This window comes from Schistosoma haematobium, chromosome 3 (genome assembly GCF_000699445.3).
Source record: "Schistosoma haematobium chromosome 3, whole genome shotgun sequence".
Taxonomy (NCBI): domain Eukaryota; kingdom Metazoa; phylum Platyhelminthes; class Trematoda; order Strigeidida; family Schistosomatidae; genus Schistosoma; species Schistosoma haematobium.
Genome location: NC_067198.1, coordinates 12,710,448 through 12,729,710, shown reverse-complemented (window position 1 = coordinate 12,729,710; position 19,263 = coordinate 12,710,448). Strand labels below are relative to the sequence as shown.

Genomic DNA, 19,263 nt, shown 5'->3' with positions numbered 1-19,263 from the left:
CCATCAAAGTGAGAAGAAATCGGCGTGAGAAACGATGTCTTTTCGTTATCTCCGCCTATGCTCCGACAGATTGCAGCCCGGATGCAATCAAGGATGAGTTTTACCACCAGTTAACTGTTCTTCTCCAGAAAGTGCGTTCGACAGATATTGTAGTACTAGCCGGAGACTTGAATGCTCAGGTCGGGCGTCTAGGCACAGAAGAGAGTCGTTTAGGTGGCCGATGGGGACTCGTTGGTCGCAGGTCAGATAACGGGGACCGTCTACTGCAACTGTGCACAGACCACAACCTGTTTCTGGCTAGCACTGACTTTCGGCACAGTCATCGCCGATGTGCCACCTGGCGTCCTCCCTCTGCATCCCAAGCCTGGACTCAGATTGATCACATCGCGATCAGCTACCGCTGGCGTGGTTGTGTAAAAGACTGCCGCTCCTTTTGGAGTACCTATCTGGACTCTGACCATGCCTTGGTCTGCGCCAATCTTGCCTTTTCAGTGGACAACGAAGTGACCGCCAGCAAAGGATTGATATTAGCAAGCTGGTTTCAACTTCTGTTGCAAATAAGTATCGAACCGAGCTAGCCTCTAGGCTAGCTACCACTCCACCGAAAAGTATAGATGAGCATTGGTTGCAATTGCATGACGCCATGAAAATGGCGGGAACAATCAGTTGTAGGTTTGCGAAACGTCCCGCTTATAAGCACTGAGTTTCTGCAGGTTCCTTACAACTCACTGAAGCCCGTCGGTCTACTCCGGGTGACCGTGAGTTTGACCATAAACGAAGGATGTTACGTAAGGAAATTGGGCAAAGCTTGCGTAAGGACCGAGAAGCCTGGTGGTCGAAGCGTGCTAATGAACTGGAAGCAGCAGCTGCATCTGGTAACTACCGGAAGCTCTTCCAGCTCATCCGAGCCACTGGCAGCAAGAAGTCTGGTGTGAGTGAAACAATCTGCGAGGATGATGGGATGCCAATCACTAACATCCATCGACGTCTTGGACGATGGGCAGAATTTTTCGAAGGGCAGTTCAACTGGCCTGCTGCTCCGGCAACATCGGTCAGACTGTCCTGCCCTCCATGGCCGGTGACGACTGATCCACCAAACGAGGAGGAAGTCCGCAAGGAACTCCAACTCTTGAAGCGTTACAAATCACCTGGCCCAGTTGACTTACCTCCGGCTCTTTTTAAAGATGGTGGTGACTTTTTGACTAAGGAATTGACGACGTTGTTTACAAAGGTTTTGGAACTAGAAAGTGTACCAACGTCATGGAATGAGTCGATAGTTGTCCCTATCTTTAAAAAGGGTTCACGTCGTTCCTGCAACAACTATCGGGGGATAAGTCCACTTCCGATTGCGTCCAAGCTATTGGTTTCCGTCATACTTCGTAGGTTGTTCAAAACTCGAGAAAGATTGACTGGCCAGGAGCAGGCTGGGTTTCGTTCTGGTCGAGGATGTATTGATCATATCTTCACCCTCCGCCAAATGTTAGAACATCGCCATTCTTATCAAAGGCCAACGATCGTAGTGTTTCTTGACATCAGGGCTGCCTTCGATTCGTTGGACAGGACTGTTCTCTGGGATAGTCTATTGAAGAAGGGTGTGCCTGAGAAGTTTATTAACATCCTAAAAGCCCTATATACAAACACCTCAGGCAGAGTGAGGGCATACAGCCACCTCTCTCCATTGTTCCATTCGAGCAGTGGGGTTAGGCAGGGTTGCCCAATCTCACCATTCCTCTTCAACTTTGCCATCGATGACATTCTGGAAACAGCTCTGATGAATGTAAGTAATGGTGGTGTGGATCTGTTGCCTGGGGAAAGACTTCTTGACCTTGATTATGCGGACGATATTGTCTTACTGTGCGATAATGCCCAAGGCATGCGATCCGCACTTAATCAGTTGGCAATCAGTGTCCGTACGTATGGTATGTGCTTTGCACCTTCGAAGTGCAAAGTACTTCTACAAGACTGGAAGGACTCCAATCCTGTACTCACTCTGGATGGTGAGCAGATAGTGGTCGAGAAGTTCGTGTATCTAGGTAGCTGCATAAGTGCTGGTGGGGGTGTGAGTGATGAGACCAATCCCCGTATAGTGAAAGCCAGAGCGGCTTATGCCAATCTGCACCATCTTTGGCGCCTTCGTGATGTTAGTCTGGCTGTAAAAGGTCGGATCTACAACGCGTCGGTGAGAGCAGTTTTGCTCTATGCTTTTGAAACCTGGCCCCTCCGAGTTGAGGACGTTAGACGACTTTCTGTGTTCGATCATCGCTGTCTCCGAAGGATTGCTGACATCCGGTAGTAACACCATGTCAGTAATGCAGAGGTTCGGCATCGTGTGTTCGGGCACAGAGATGATAATTCAATTGGTGTCACCATCTTGAAACACCGACTTCGGTGGCTTGGACATGTTCTACGAATGTCGTCCCAGAGAATTCCACGTCGTGCATTATTTGCCGACTCTGGGACTGGTTGGAAAAAGCGGAGAGGTGGTCAGTGAATGACATGGTGTCGTGGCATGAAAGAAAGCTGCAAAGGACTGGCTTGTGTCGGTCCTTCACGACTCCCTGGTTGGGGTCTGAGAGATGGTGCTACACAGTGGCTAGAGACGTTATCAGATATGGCTCAGAATAGAAGCCAGTGGCGATCCTGCTGTAACCTTCTTTTACTTTCTTCATAAAAAGTGGTTGTGTCTCCCTTACCTGAAAGATTTCTTCCGATTGTACCTTTGCGTTCCCTGATTACTAGCACATTACCTTACACCAATCTCTTCGTTATTGTTCTCTCTTTTTTTTGCGCTCCTTAGCTTTTTTTTTCTTCTTTGTATTCCTCTTCGAATTTTCATTGTTTTGTGTGGCACATATATATTGGTGCTCTCTTGTACCAATATTCATGTGTCCAAATAAATAAAATAAATAAATAAATAACCCAGGGGTATCTCTTGAAGTCAGTCACTAGTGAGCAGGTGATTATTATCAGAAGGGGTTTGTGGAGATTTCCAATGGTGGTCTAGCTTCAACTGACTCATGATTTCAATCTGTGTAAATTATAATGACTTTAAAAATAGTCAACTGGATGAATACGAATTTAATGAGCATCATTGACATTGAACACCTAGTCGAAATATATGTATCTGCTAAATTAAATTAAACATTAATTGATCTCTATAAAAAAGAATTTCACCAGAGTTTAATTACTTTGTTTAGATTATTGATAAATCAAGACAGTTACTATACAAATACTTGTCTATATTGGGCATATAGTATCATTTACTGAAGTTTTCCATATACCTGTAATTAATAGTTCTCCCCGATCTGTTCAACAACTCTTGAAAATTGCTATTACGACCTTTAGAATGTGAATTAACGAAATCGCTATAGTGGACTACTATTAAACGATAATCATAAAGTTATTGAAGCCGTAGTACTTTTTACACATGATCTAATAATTCACTGGAACACCGTTAACATTCTCAGTTTTAGCTTCACATAACGTAAGTTTACTAAGATTTATGCCAAGGTAGCTTGCATAAATCACGTTATTGTCGCAACGCTACATATTTAACTGAACTTTGATCAGTTTTAATTGGATGTGTGCATCCTGTGTGAATTGGCTCGATATAGCAATTGCCAGAAGTTTATATGGAATGGGTGGGATGTATCTAGCAAAGGAAACTAGAACGCACATTTCGTTCTATTTGGGACCTGTCAACTGGGTGTACCTACATCCTAGAGTTGATGTTCACTCCAGGATTCGAACCTGTGTCTTTACACTCCAACACGTCATTCATTTAGCTACTGAGATCAGATGGTCAGTCACTGGGTTTGAGCCCCGTGGAGTGAACATCAATTCTGGGATGCAGGCACGAACAGTTGACGAGTCCCTTGCAGGATGAAACACATGCCCTGGATTCCGTCGATAGCTATATTCCATCTGTTTTAACTAAATGAATAATCATATATTGAATGCCGCACTTAAAAAAGTCCATTTATTTATTTGTCATTTAGTTTACTAGAGCGGCTTAGATTAAATAAACTTTTTGAATTAGATACCTTTAGTAAACTATGAAGTAAATCATTTTATTCTTACAGAAAGATTTTATGGTATAACTTGCTATTCTACGCATTCACGTATATTTGTTCGATTCTGGTTACTAAAACAAATCTTCTTAACCTTCTGCTGATATGTACTCCACTTCCGATTGGTGCTACATACTACTTATATCTGTGAACATAAGCAGCATATACCACAAAAAGGAGCTTCCAGTTAGTAGATATAACATTTACTTCTAACTCATTTCTATCGGTTAATTTGGGGAGGTAACCTAATTTTATTAATCCCTGTAACCAATAAACATATATGAACAAAATGAGTTAACCATTTGTTTTAATGACGTTATACAACATTATAATGATTAATATCTATTAGATTGTAATAATATGTAATTTAAATTTAGGAACACAAACGAAGATCCATAGAAATTTATTACACGAGAATGCGTAATCTCGATTAAAATGTGAGTAATTAAAAACTAGACAGACTAAACGATATCTATCTAAATTGTACAGTGAAAGATACGAAATAACAAATGGTGTGCATATTACAAAACTTTTTATTACCTGTTTGACCACAAGCACCGCAACGCATTTTGATTAATGCTTCCGTAAGTGTTTTATGACGTCTATGACGGTTTACCTTGTTTGATAATCCTAAGGATTTCATACCTGGCATTGAACTACCAGTGACGCCGCCACGTTCTCGCATTACTTGTTGTTGTTTACGAAGGCGACGTAGCTGATCCTTCAAATAAAAAGGAAGTAAATAGTGAGAGGGAAGAGTAAGCATATATTGAAATAAATATTAAGAGAAGAGATTAAGAGTGGCACATAACCCAAAGTATCTAACGACCCACTAATCATGCGCAATCACCAAAGCAGTCTACAACTATTAACATTGCTCAGTACAAAATTTAATGATTCCATGGACTGATATCATTGTCTTGGTTTAGTGTCAAGTTATAGGGGGTGGTTAGCCTAAATGCATTCGACGTTTTTTTTACCTGGGTCTTTATTTCTTTACCTTAAAATTTCGCAGCTTCCTCTATTTACGTTGTTCATTAAAGTTTTACTATTTTGCACTGCTTGTTTAGTCTTGAAATACAGTACTTAGTCAATCCGTATTAAACTCTGATATTCGCACTTAACATAGCTGTGTTCTTTGTATTCTGTGGTATGTGTTGCAAATTAATTTGTATTCACTTATTGGAAGGATAGAATATGCCTTCTGCTGTTTTTTCCAGCGTATCTGACGTCTGAGCACTATACGATTTGATGTTATAAAATTCATAATATTTGTGTTAGAATATGTGTTTATGAGCAGTTGCCTACGCACTATACCCCAGATCGGTTGGTCAAACACTATCAGTAGCAACCTACTGTGGCAGTGAACAAACCAGGTCCCAGATGAAGAGGGAATTAGGAAAAAAGTTTGAATTGTATAGGACATACTTTACGAAGATCACCAAACTGCATCATTCTCAAAGCAAAAGGAAAAGAGGTAGACGAAAGAACACATTACGTCGGGAATCGAAGAATGAATAGCATTTGGTAATAGTTGGACAGCAGAACCCAAGACAAAGTTGGTTAGAGAATCCTGGTCGGAGGCCTATGCTCCACGAGGCATAATTAAATAAGTAAGTAATCATATTTTCATACAAACCTCATCTTTTAGTTTCATGAATTTACGCATAATTTGATCATTTGGTTATGATGGTTTCTATGAAAAGTGTCTAAATTGGTTTCTAGGTTTAATTTGGCAGGAAGGAAAAGACCAGTATGTTAACAGTTCATTTTGATATTTATTGCTTCGACAAAAAAAAATAAGTAGCTGTGCACTTTTGCTTTAGCTATCTCATAGAGATACAAAAAAGAACGTTGCGACATACTTGGGATGAGTAGCTATGGTTGTTAATGTTGGATAGAATAGAATGTAAAGAGGTCGATAAATTCTATACTTGTAGCAAAATTCTACTAATATTATTTACGAGTATGATCTAAAAGTATTTGGTTTCTTAAACGCTTTTAGTACATAGTTGAAGAAAACGTTTGCTACCGTCACGGAAAATTATTTAACAAAGTATCCTAACGATATTAAATCCAGATTAAAGGAAAGTATAGAACAATAAACACAATTATTTTTTAAAAAGAAACGATGTTTGCAGAATTTTATGTTTTTGAAATGGGAACTAATAATCAATGTTTAATATGAAATGTCTTTCATATTAAAACTTGGTTGCAAAAAATTATCAAGCATTTCAGCAGTAGATATAGCATGTACAACAGAAAAAGTACAATCCTCATGAGAAACAAAACAGAATACGACATTAGTAAAGTTGAGTAGTAGCTGACAATGTAACCTAAAATGTGCATTTCGTTCAGTTTTCGGACTAGTCAGATAGATTTACCTGCCACATTCTAATGCTTATGTTCATACTGGGACACAAACGCATAAACTTTCGCTTTAAATGCAACTATTCAAATTTACTAAAACTAGTGACTATAAGGAAATATCGAGATATGTATGGACATATGCCCCAGAAAACTGATAAATTATAGTTCTTTACATCAACAAACGGTAAGATAAAAACAGTTACAAATGGAATAATAATATTAATTTACAACAATTTATTACTTGTAATCTTCTCTTTTCTTTTCTTTGTTGTTCACGGAAATGATTATCTGAATCGACAAAATTATGGATGAAATCATCATCACGAGTTTGACGTATTTTCAAATAAATCTCTACAACAGGCGACCATGGAACAAGTTCTGTTCTAGTATATTGATGTCCATCTTCTGAATAAGTACGCATAATACGTAACATTTTTTTATTAGCATTAGGCCATGGTGGTGTTAAGTCCAAAATTGTACCAGCTGCAGTAGAACTAGCATCATACACCACACTAGAACTATTACTACCGACAACGGAAACAGTTTCACTGGATTCCACTCCGTTACCCGATAAACTATTCTCCTTTAATAGAAGTTGGTTTGTTTTACGAGGTCGTTTCAATCCAGATGATTGATCCTATTGAAAATATGGGATAAATGATTTGTAATAATTAGTTAAGTTAATTTTAATATTTTATCGCATAAATACTAGGATATTTATTATTTTTATGGTTTAAATCATAAAGTGAATTTAGCTAGACCACCATCAAAAACTTGGAAGCACTTGGCGGCCATTTCGTCCAAGCATAGGACTTCTCAGCAGTGTGTATCAAAGGCACCTGAACTGGGGATCGAACTCAGGACCTTTGAACTCGTGTATGAATACCGGCACCTAACGATTTTTATGTTTAACTTCAATCAATTCATGACATTGCCAGCTCAAGGATCTAGAGGTTAAGCATTAGTACGCGAGACAGAAGGCTTTGGATTCAACTCCCAGTCACTGGCTCATGGATGAGCGCTGCTGTGCAATCTCATGCTTGAACGAAATGGCCGTTTAATGTTTTCAGATTTTCGTCGGTGATCTATCTAAGATCGGTTCTTGATTTAAACTATTGAAAATTCTACAATCTCCATAAAACCCCTCACACTAATATTTTATTTTCACAAATATAAACTAATGATATCTAAAGTGAAGTAAGGGAATAAAAATTACGTTTTAGAAATGTATCCAGAAAATGAAGACTAATTAACAGCTCTTGAAATATATATTTTTAAGTGACAGTTAGAGTAAATATTTACTGATCAAAGGATCTAATTTGCTAGACAGTACAGTCAGGTCAGGCACGCACTTAAAATAAAACTAAATAAACTAAAAAAGAAAAGAATTTGAAACAGAATTTACTTACCCGTTATGTGTCAAATAAGAAATGTAGTTTAGTTCAGTAATCAGTTATTAATTTATCAGTTTGTTTAATGAAATTAAAATTGTTTTAAAAGGAAAAACCAATAAACAATATATCTAAGGAGATGCTTGAGTTGTTCTGGTACATGTAATGTAAAACCTAATAATAACTTTTTGTAAGCAATGATGGATGGTGGTTAGCAGTGGAATCCAGGACGTGCGTTTCGTCCCATTTGGGACTCGTCAGCTGGATGTACCTGCATCTCAGAGTTGATGTTTACTCTGGGACTCGAGCTCAGTACTATTCGCTTCAAACGCCATCGCGTTATCCACTCAGCTACTGAGTCCTGATAGCCACTGATCAATTGTAGTCTTAAACTTCAATAGGAAGATGCAAGCCGAACAATACCAAGTGAATCTACTAATAACTGTTGAGAATTGTTCAGTTTAAAATAAATGAAAAGTGAATTCTTCAGAAAAATGTAACTGAACTTACTCCAGATTCTAAAGCTCGTTTAAGATTGACACGATCTTTTTCATCAGTTTTACCATCGGCATATTTAGAATTCATTTGACTTGATAATACAGATTCAATATTACGGCTCATATGTGCATAAGAACGAGCAGTTGACGATAAACTCGAAAGGCGTACACCTCCAATTGAATTACTTGTTGTACTAGAACTATGTGAACCTAGTAACGTGGATCTCTGACCAACACTATCAGTCCCAGTGACTTCATCTTCGTCATCTTCACTGCTCACTTCTTCATCGGAACTTAAAAGTTCGGAATTCGATAAAACACGATTTTGTAAATCAAATATACGTTGACATTCTTCTTTATAACATCGAATTTGTTCGCTAATTGATAGACGATTACCACGGGCAAATTTAGCGGACCCTTCTTCTTCACCTTGTTTAGCTCGTTCTGTTGACGTGAAACGAACCATGTCAATAATTTCCCAACTACAATATAACATAATACAAAATGATGAAAGGGAAAAGAGAATAAAAAAGTATAAGTAAAACAATATTTCCAATAAGAGAATAGACCATGTGAACAAAATACAGAAGTTAATATAATAGTTATTTTTATGTGGAAATATAATTGCATGTCTACAGACTGAAGTGTGAACATAAGTAATACGTCCACTGCCTAAAATGCTGACATTACTAATAGTGGATATCGATAAGTGAGAATTAACAACCAAAAGAAGAAAAAAATATATTTAACCGAAAACAGCCTTTGGTGAATTATAGAAGTCCGAACAGTTGTATTACTTATCAGTTTGTTTAGCTAAAGCAACAGTATCTAGTTCTGAGGGTTAGATTATTTGGATTGTGTGATATGGTTTTTATTATTGAGTCTTGACCAGCTTGTTTATATTTCTTACAATTATATATATAATGGAGAATCTTTTTGGTCGTGTTGAGCCCTACTTTATTTAGAACTAGGTGTTGAAGATGTTTCCCAGGATGATAATGAAAGCTCCCTGATAAAAAACATCTAGTTCGGAGAACTCAACGCTACCAACATACACATATATATTGACAAGATTGGCACAGAATAATATGGATTCATTATATTTCGTTAGGTTTTCATCAGCTACTTATAACCTTTAATATTTTAAAATCAAAGTTATCATAGAAATCGACAAACTTATAAATGCAGAGGTGATTAGGGATGAATATGTGCATCATGATGTTGCGAAGTTCTCAGTAGAGTTAATGAGGTCACAAAACGTTTTGTTTCGGATAAATTAAGTGTGAGACGGAATATTCACTACATCATGATGTACATATTCATCTCTAATCGCCTCTGCATTTATAAGTATGTCAATTTCTATGATAAAATTGATTTTAAAATATTATAGGTTGTAAGTAGCTAACGAAGTAAAATGAATTCATATTATTCTGTACCCATCATTGTTTTTGCTCTCTTCAGGATAATGAGGCGAACTATATGTATGTTATATATATATATATATATATATAATTAATCAATACATTAAGTAATAAAAAGTTTTTATTCTTACCGTTTGAAAGTTTTTAAGTCAGCTTCACTAATCCCAAACGATCTCAATAAAGCACGTGCATCGCGTAAATGTAGTTTACGAAGATCAGCATCAGTTCCTGTCACAGTACGTTTCCCTTTTAATAGACCTCTTGCAACTTCTCCACCGGCTTGCCGAAACAATGCACCAGGTTTTGCAGAGGTTTTCGAATAAGAAAACGCCTCACCACAACCAGTAGGATCAGCGGCACCATGTAATTCGAGAAAACAACCACCACGTTGTGAAGCAAGATAAGCACGTGTTGTATTCCATGGTGCTGCTCTTACTTCATCCTCCATTTTAGGCTTTACCAAAACAAATCGGAATTAAATAACAGTAATACCAGAACAAAAATGAAGAAAACATACACTGGCAGATATTGGTGGGGTAAAAGTTTAACCGAATGTTACCAATCGACAAAACAATGAAAATAATTTAAACGGTATCAAAGATCGCAATATTGAAATTTGCACTTAAATAAATGATGTTTTTATCAAGCATTTTTAATATACTTAGATTTTTTATTTTGTAATTATGTGAAAAAAATAGGACAGATATTGTCTTTCGAAGGTATTTGTTTAACTGTGAAGTAAAGGGTTCGATGGGCTTGTTTAAATTAAAACTCATATTTCATACAAATGAATTGTGGAGTTGCATTTCTCTACAATAACAGTATGTACGTAAGAAGTGACATGTCACAAGTATCAGACGAATTCTTACCTTAGGAGTATACGATAAATAAGACAAAACTCCACGTTCCATATTTTTACGATAAACAGTTTTGTTACTCATAAGTAGTTAGTTCGCAAGTATCAAATGTTAACCGCACAGAAATATGTGTTATGTAACACGGTTATTTAAAACGTGATTTATATCCGACAAACGTACTTCAGACAGTTATTTTGTGAATTTAGGGGGAAAAAACACAACTATAAGTGCAAATTATTGACGTCAAACACTAATTAGATAGTTATTTGTTGAGTTGAATCACAAAGAAAACGCTTACCGGATTGGCTGTTCCAGTCTCAATAGGGAAAAATATATGTAAATTTCCATTTTAAGTAAGTGATAATAACTATAGCGAAATAACAGGACTATAAGAATGCTTGTATTCTTAAAGCAAGTATAATTAAGTCTTAGTTTAAATATGATAAAGGACTGAGAACTTATTCCGTTGAAATGTATGTTTGGAAATTACAACTGAGATTGAGACTACACAACTGTTCCTTATCTTCGGATGAAAGACTCATTTCAGTGACTCATCTCTGACTTCCTAAAGGGCCTAAGACTGGGTAGGAGCTTTATGGATAGCTGATGGGGAACTAATAAGTTGAAATCTAATGATTGAGATTCCTTACTTTAGTTAACTCATAGCATGATAAAATTATCTTCCAATTCACATTACCAAGGTTTTATAAATTAGTTAGGTAGGCAGGTCATATACAAGGTGTTAAATACAACCTAAATATTCCCCAGTAATTTATCAATTGGCTTTGAGTTTACAAAAAATTACGTAAGATAAATTAACTTGGATGCATATTTGATTTCATTTGATAATTTCTGGACATTTTCATCAGCAACTTAGTTTTTAGGTAATACGGATGATGATGGCTTAAAAGAATAGCAACTGATCAATAGATATACCTGTCCTTCTTTGTCTTCTTCTTCTTCAACTTGATTTTCATCTAAAACAAATAAATACTTTTCACCGTAACCAGCATCTTTAAGACGTAATTCGGCAGCCAGCATACTGTAATGTGCACAACAATCTTCAGGTGAGACCAGATAACGAACTTCTTCTTCTGATGGTAATCGATAATCAGAGCGTAGAACCCACCAACTTGCATCTGAACCTGTTTTTTATTGTTAATTTTTCGGATAGAACAATATAAACAAATTTTTGCGTAAAATATAACTCAACAATAATACTGATTCCACATTAGCCAGTTGTATTACAGTAAGTAAAAAAAAGAAACTGACTCTAGAAGCATATTTTGATCTTGACATAAATATTCTAAAAAGACTTCAGGCTACCTAGTTTTCCTGTGTTAATAAATGATAGTTCTTGCTCGTAGTTTATGAGTGATAACATTCATAATTGTTATTATTTGTTAGGTTCTTCACACTTTCGGTTTTCTAAATTTATTGTATTACTACTACATATACGAAGCTATTCAAATATAATTTCGACTTCATGAATATCAAGCTTATCCTAAAACTCCTAACTTCTCTTATGTACCGAAGATTATTGTCGAAGTGTTATGTATCAGTCGTCCGGTCTGTAGAGTTAGTGTATGTTCAGTTTGTATTAGAAAATCCCCATTGTTCGTAATCATTAATTACCGTATGCGATCTCTCAAATTGACATAACGTCAGTGTGTTATTTTCAAAATCATTCAGAAAGTTGAAAACACATAAAACCATATCATAAAACATTTGTTCAAAGTTTAATAACAACACTTTTTATGACTAACTGCTTCCATCTTCTAATAGTTAATCAAAGATCAGGATTTTTGAGAAAAAAGCAATGTAAAATAACTCGGATTCTGTGTAACTGATATTCAACCATCCATGTTTCATTGTTTCAAATAAGGGATGAAATACACCAAGCAAAATGGAATAACAATAATGTGTAGAAATAAACAATAGCGATCATTGATTTGAGAGTTTATATTAGGGACTAATGTTAGTTAGGGAACGACTGAAAAGCAGGAAGCATTGAAGTTATTCCGTCCTAGTAATGTAAATTCACGACGTAAATTATGCAGCGACAATCTCCATAAACTCCCTGAAATAACGATTACCATGTGTTCACTAGTAACTGATTTCAAGGTGATTTCCACAGTTCTAGTGAAAAGCAGTAACCAGTGGAATCCAACAATGTCGGATGTGAGGCAATCGCCCACCAAGTGAGTTCGAAGATTGTTAAGCAATATCGAGAATTAATTGAAGTTAGAAGTATAAACCATTGTATGCTGACTTAGTGGTGTAAAGATTAGGCACTCGCCACGATGCCTGAAGGTTATGGGCTAGACCAACGATAGAGTCATGAACAAACACTGCCAAAAAATCCCACACTAAGATGGAATAACTGTCCAGTGCTTCTTGTTCTCCAATGACAGTCTGACTAAGACCGGTCCGTAATGTGGACTAAGGGACTCAGGCAGAGATCACAAAACCCCTATAATGATTACTTATTTATGGAAACTAACAAAATAGTCACTGAAAACTCAATAACAGTGTTAGTAATCGGCGGATAATAAAGCAAAGTCTATTGAAAACGATATTATTAATAACAATGACGTACCAGTACGTTTGAAATCCGCACAAACTTTCAGTCGTTTTCTGACACTGCTTTCTGAATGATTAGGAAAAGCTTTGCGAATCTCTTCCATTTTAATTCGTTTCGGTTCATCGGTACTACGTAGAAATAAACGTAGAATAAATACTTGTAGAAAATCCCGTACAAAATTATTTGCACGTTTTGAATTTGGTCCAGGAACCTCCATAAGCGGAACTTCTTGTCCTACAGTAAATGCATTTGGTACACGGCGTATACTGATTCCATTACGATTACGAATCATTAAGAAATCTGTACTGGCAACAGTATGTGGATAAATTGGTGCACGAAACATACTATTTTCAACAGTCTGTGAAAAACAAAGGAAAAACTTATGAAATGTGACAACTGAAGTGCAGTAATGCAAATATCATGAATTTGTAGAATTACCACTGATTTGGCATGTTAATTTTAGTAAATATAAAAAGGTATATGTATGGGTGCACAAAAATTGCCTAGGAGTTAGTAAAATTGGACATGTACCAGGCCATGCAAAACATTATTAATCATTTTAAGCCGAAAGAAGTAGTGATCGCCTCAACCTAAGACCAAAACCAGTAGGAGTTTGCTTGGAACTTTAAAAATTGTAAATTCAGCTCTAGAGTATAGTACCGATAACTGATTCTTAAGGTCATAGTGAATAAAATTAAGTCAATATCCAACTTATTTCCACTCCACTCATGATCTGTAAGCAGTGATCTAAAAAAAATTGTTTTACGTTTGTTCCACTTTGCTTACATCTCAATTGTCAGTATCTGGAACATGGAGTAAATTAGGATTGGATCGAATTAAGTTGCACGGAATTATACCTAGTAAATGAACTATTCAGTTGAAAGACATTTAAGTTTTCTACTTTATAGTAATTTTCTATTAAATATTATCTTATATTTAGACAGCATACGCCTACGAATGCACTAGTGTGGCTGAATTTGAGGAAAGACCTCTCTCCCTCTGAAAATCCTCCAATATTGTCACGCACCTATAGCTGTCACCAGACAAGTCAGACTCACTGCCTTCTCACGGCAGCACCATTGTTTACGAAATTGAGAAAATAAAAAGAGAATAACTGTTGGCTTCCACCACGTTGTTCGGTACAGACCGTCCACATAGAAGAGTTGAAAAATCTTGATTCCAAATCAATGGTGCACATGGGTTACACGATCCTGAGGGAACAAGTGGAATATGTGCCTGTTGTTCGTCAACGACTACCATGGGACCATGTGTGCTAAGGTTGCTCCACTGTTTTGTGAATTAGACCTCTGGTTCAAGAGCTCAGTAAGTGGTCCTCTAATCAAACCAACTATTTCGGTTTGGTCATTCGAATAGTGTCCCAGTGGGCACAGACACAAATAAATGATAACTAATATGTGTGGCACGTATACATTTTGGTGCGTTTTTGTACTAATGCTTATGCGTTTAAAATAAATAAATAAATAGCATACAGAGAATCATTCCAACTAATTAGACATTACTATGTATGTAAAAAAAATTTTATTTAAATAAAGTGGGCTTTGTGGAATAAATAATTAATTAATCGTTAGAGAGATGTTCTGAGATTTAAAGTTAATCCATCACATATATCAAAGTGGAATTCTGAATCATAAAATACATGGTATTACTACTACTATCTCTATGAGTACATTGGTTTGTGATATATAAAAGTGAATGGTTCCTATGTTTATACTATCCATCTGCTAATTCACAGCCTTACTTATAAATCAATTTGTAAGTTACCTATTATAGTGAACAAATTACCCGTTTATATTTTGTCATTCATACATAAAAATCATTGTGAATTAAAGCTATAATTAGCGTTATTTGTCTAAAAACCAGTAATTTTTATCAGACAAATCAACAAATAATGAGAAACATTATTTGACTGATTGATAAGTAAACTTAAAATTACTGACAATAAACAAAAAGGGAAGAAAAGCTAGCGTATGTTCAATTACCTGTAAACAACCACCAGGTCGAATAACACCAAGAAATGGACTGTCTGAACCCCCTACATACACAAGAGAACCATAAGGCAATTCCGGTGGTTCACTATAGGCATGTGGAGATGGTGAAAGTGACCTGTCCCTGGGTACCAATGGACGATAATAATTTATGATTCTTGTAGCCATACCAACCTATGATTTTAAAAAAGGAACGTAAATATGAGATCAGATTACAATGTTAGATTATTGAAGATATATTCGGCAAGATACCCCAGAAACTAACATCATATCTCAACATACTGAATGAGTTATAGAGGCAATTAAAATAAAGGTTAGATTACAGCTTGACTGATAGAATTTTATTAGTACTAAGAGAATTAAAAATAAGTGATACTGATCATTGCTTATGAATCGATAAATTGTAAGATTACAGTGATCAATGATTATAAATTAGATTGGAAATAACTAAGTTTTGTTTATTTTTAAACATTAGATCTTTTGTTAGGAAGAGGCGAGTGAAGATCAAAACTTTAGCTCAGTGCCAGAAAATTGGATACTTTAATTATTAGGACATTCGGTTTATAAAAGTTCAAGAGCACATATGCAACATTTCTATTAACATTTGTTCATCATTATACAGATCTTATCTTTATTTATTTATTTGAACACATAAATAATGGTACAAAAGGGAAGAGCTGACTCTTCCCACTCTCGACCTTACCAGGGCATTTGGGAGCTACAAATCTTATCACTAATTGTGTATACTGTAAGGTTAATCAACATGAAGTTTTAAATATGTTTTCTATATAACAGCGAGATAAACATGGAAATGTGAATCATTGAAAGTAAAAGTATTTAACTACCAAGATTTTCGTCAATCAATAACGCATAAAATTACTTATCAAACGATACAGCGGAAATTGTTATTTACAGTCCTATGTAAAAATTATATCAGTGAGGATAAATTGACGTGACCAAGTAATTGTAGCTTAATAATCTGAACACCAGTATAAATAAGCTCATTTATAATATTTTAAGGCGCATTATTCGTGAAGATAACAACAATATCAAACTGAAAAATGAAGGCATGCTACCACTTAACGTTTTGATCGAAATCATGAATCGATCAATTTTGGAACACCATTGAAAACCTGGAAGCACTGAACAGCCGTTTCGTCCTAGTATGAGACTCCTCAGCAGTGCGCATCCACGATCCCACACGCAGGATTCGAACCCAGAATCTTCGACCTCACGCGCGTACGCTTAACCCCTAGACCACTGAGCCGGATGCGCATTGTCGAGGAGTACCGTACTAGGATGAAACGACCGTGCACTGCTTCCACCTTTTCAATGGTTTTCTAAGATTGACCGATTCGTAATCTCAATCAAAACTTAACAATCTCCACAACCCTATACTTTTAATTTTACGTTTTGTTAGTTCATTCGTTAATTCTTGAATATAATAGTGTTTTCTCAAAATACGATAAACTATAACCATGCATAAAATATGTGGTTTGGATGAATTTATGCAATATATTACACAAATTCAGTAGTACAAACACGTTTTAAGTAGTACATAAAAGTAATATTATTTAAATAAACCATTAAAGGGTTAGATGAAGTAGGATTACTTTATTAAAAAGAATACTATCATATAAACTACCTGAGCTAATAAAGGCGGATATTCTTCAGAAAATTCAAATAAAACAATTTCTCCATCAGCTCCAGATAAATCACTAGGTGTTCTCATGAAAAATATTTCACCACCACCGGTAGCTGCTCGTTCATCCTCTCGTTCACGCATTTTACGATGAACATGACGGGTAAGATTAGTGACAGGAAATGGTATATTATACTGTGACATAGGACCACGAAGATATCTAGGAAACAATTTTTTAAGCATAAAAGCTATTAGTTATCAAACATAAGCTTAGCTAACATGTAAAAGAAACAACACAAAATGCAATGTTCGTTTTATTTACTATGATATAGTGATTGAACTCAACAAACTGGTGATTAAATGGTAAATATTCGTTGACCACTTCATTCTAGTCCTTAATTCTACTGGTCTTCTATGGAACAAATTGCGATGTACCAACTATGATGTGCCTTAATCTTATGCTATTAGAGGGAATCAACTAGGTTCTCAGTCCGAATCTCGTCATACCTACATTGGTTTGAGCAACTGGGTAATATTATTAACCCTGGCTCACACCCAATTACCTAGTGAGTGAACTAATTTTCTACCCTAAGACCTAGGTTTTGTATGGGTTGATTTTCATCAGCACATATTATCTATATTCATCACAAAGTAACAGACATTACTTTAAAGAATTGTCCATAAACCACCTCCAAGAGTCATAATTATAAGGGTTGCTACTAAACGATTCAGGATAATATGGTACTTCAGCTTTCCATCTTTGAAGAACTTTTTTTTATTGAAATAATACAATGTGATAATGAAAAGCTAGATGAGAAAACATTCTTAATGAACTACTTATTTGCACTGTTATATTTTTAAGAACAGTAAATCAGATAGGAAGTTTAAATTTAGCAAAGTTTATATAACAGTAACGGACTGCGCGGCAGTCCGTTCTGTTTTAATTTACGGCTGTGAAACATGTCCATTAAGAGTAGAAGACACTCGTAAGCTACCAGTACTTGACCACAGATGCCTTAGAAATATTACTCGCATCTTCTGGGATCACCGGGTAAGTAATAGTGAGGTTAGACGCAGAGTATCAGGGAATGATGGTAAATCAGTTGGTGAGGTTGTGAATCTTCATCGACTGAGATGGTTGGACTACGTGTTACGTATGCCTGAACACCGATTACCACGACGTGCAACACTAACCGGTGTTGGGGATGGTTGGAAGAAAGTTAGTGGTGGCCAAACCAAAACGTGGCATCAGTGCTTGAAGTCACTAACTTCTAGTCTGAGCCATGTTGGTAGATGCAGACTACTTGGTTGGGGTCCGCGTGACTATCGTAACCAATGGTTGGAGACTCTTGGTGACATGGCTCTGAATCGATCACAATAGCGTAGGTGTATACACTCTCTGTCTTCCCCTAAACTATGAGATTAAAATCACTTCATATCTTTCTTTCTATAAACTAACTCTTTCTTCCTGTACTATATCTTTATATGCAATCTTTCTTTTATATATCACCACCTCTGAATTAACTACTATGAATCCGGTGTTCAACTTGCTGTGCTAATGTGGTATGGCAACTTGGACCGATGCATATATGTTCCTGGTCCTACGTTGTAGCTGACTGACTGACTGAATTTGTTTATTGCTTAACTTAATGTTTCGTATAGTTTGTAAGTCATCATTTAAGATCATTTTCTTAGGATTTTACAAAGATTATTTTAAACAAGAAAAATGAAATTCAGGTCAACTTGAAGCAATAAATGATTTTAATATTAAAAATCGTTTGAATATTCTATCTCATACAAAATTTCAAATAATTAAAAAAATACTTAATTTTAACCTTTTAAGTGGAACCCTGTGAAATTGACGTAAACGTAGTGGACTCATGTATGTAGGGAAAAATGGTGGCCATAATTCAACTGCTGGAGTACTATGTTGTAATGGACCACAACGTGCTAAACCGCCTAGAGCAAGAGCACCGCTTCGAATTGCATAATATTCATCATTTGATAGATTTAACGGATCTTTTGGTGGAATACCAGAAACCGCTGCTGCAGCTGATGCTAAAGTATTACCATCTGAATTATATTCATTGATATCTTGAAGGTGATCATTTTTATCATCTGTATTATTCGTAGATTTTTCTGCTTGACTTGATTGCCAATCATCTTCAGCTAACAGACCATGCTGAGATAAGTGAGATAGTACAAATTGTAAAAAGTATATATTGTATATAGTATAAGTGAAATTGGCGAGACTATAATTTATGGATGAATCAATCAGATTTAGGATTACAGGTCTTGGATTATGGAGCGAAATTCATTCATACATTTAGCTGATGACAGTTCATGACGAAAACCCTAAATCTAGTTACTAACCCTAACCATCAACTCTAAATCATAATTCTTATTCCTCACACTGTTTTATAGC

At 36.0% G+C, this 19,263-nt stretch overlaps 1 protein-coding gene across 1 annotated transcript in view; it reads right to left on the bottom strand.

Annotated features, from left to right (window-relative positions):
• TAF1 (Transcription initiation factor TFIID subunit 1) overlaps positions 1-19,263 on the bottom strand; it is a 64,630-nt gene that overhangs the window by 25,014 nt on the left and 20,353 nt on the right. The window contains exons 9-17 of the mRNA XM_051213029.1: positions 18,674-19,020; positions 16,842-17,058; positions 15,191-15,370; positions 13,206-13,548; positions 11,543-11,751; positions 9,881-10,203; positions 8,342-8,810; positions 6,682-7,077; positions 4,611-4,791 (exon numbers count right to left, since the gene is read on the bottom strand). Of these exons, the coding sequence (XP_051068965.1) occupies positions 4,611-4,791; positions 6,682-7,077; positions 8,342-8,810; positions 9,881-10,203; positions 11,543-11,751; positions 13,206-13,548; positions 15,191-15,370; positions 16,842-17,058; positions 18,674-19,020 (2,665 nt within the window). The remainder of the gene's footprint in view (positions 1-4,610; positions 4,792-6,681; positions 7,078-8,341; positions 8,811-9,880; positions 10,204-11,542; positions 11,752-13,205; positions 13,549-15,190; positions 15,371-16,841; positions 17,059-18,673; positions 19,021-19,263) is intronic.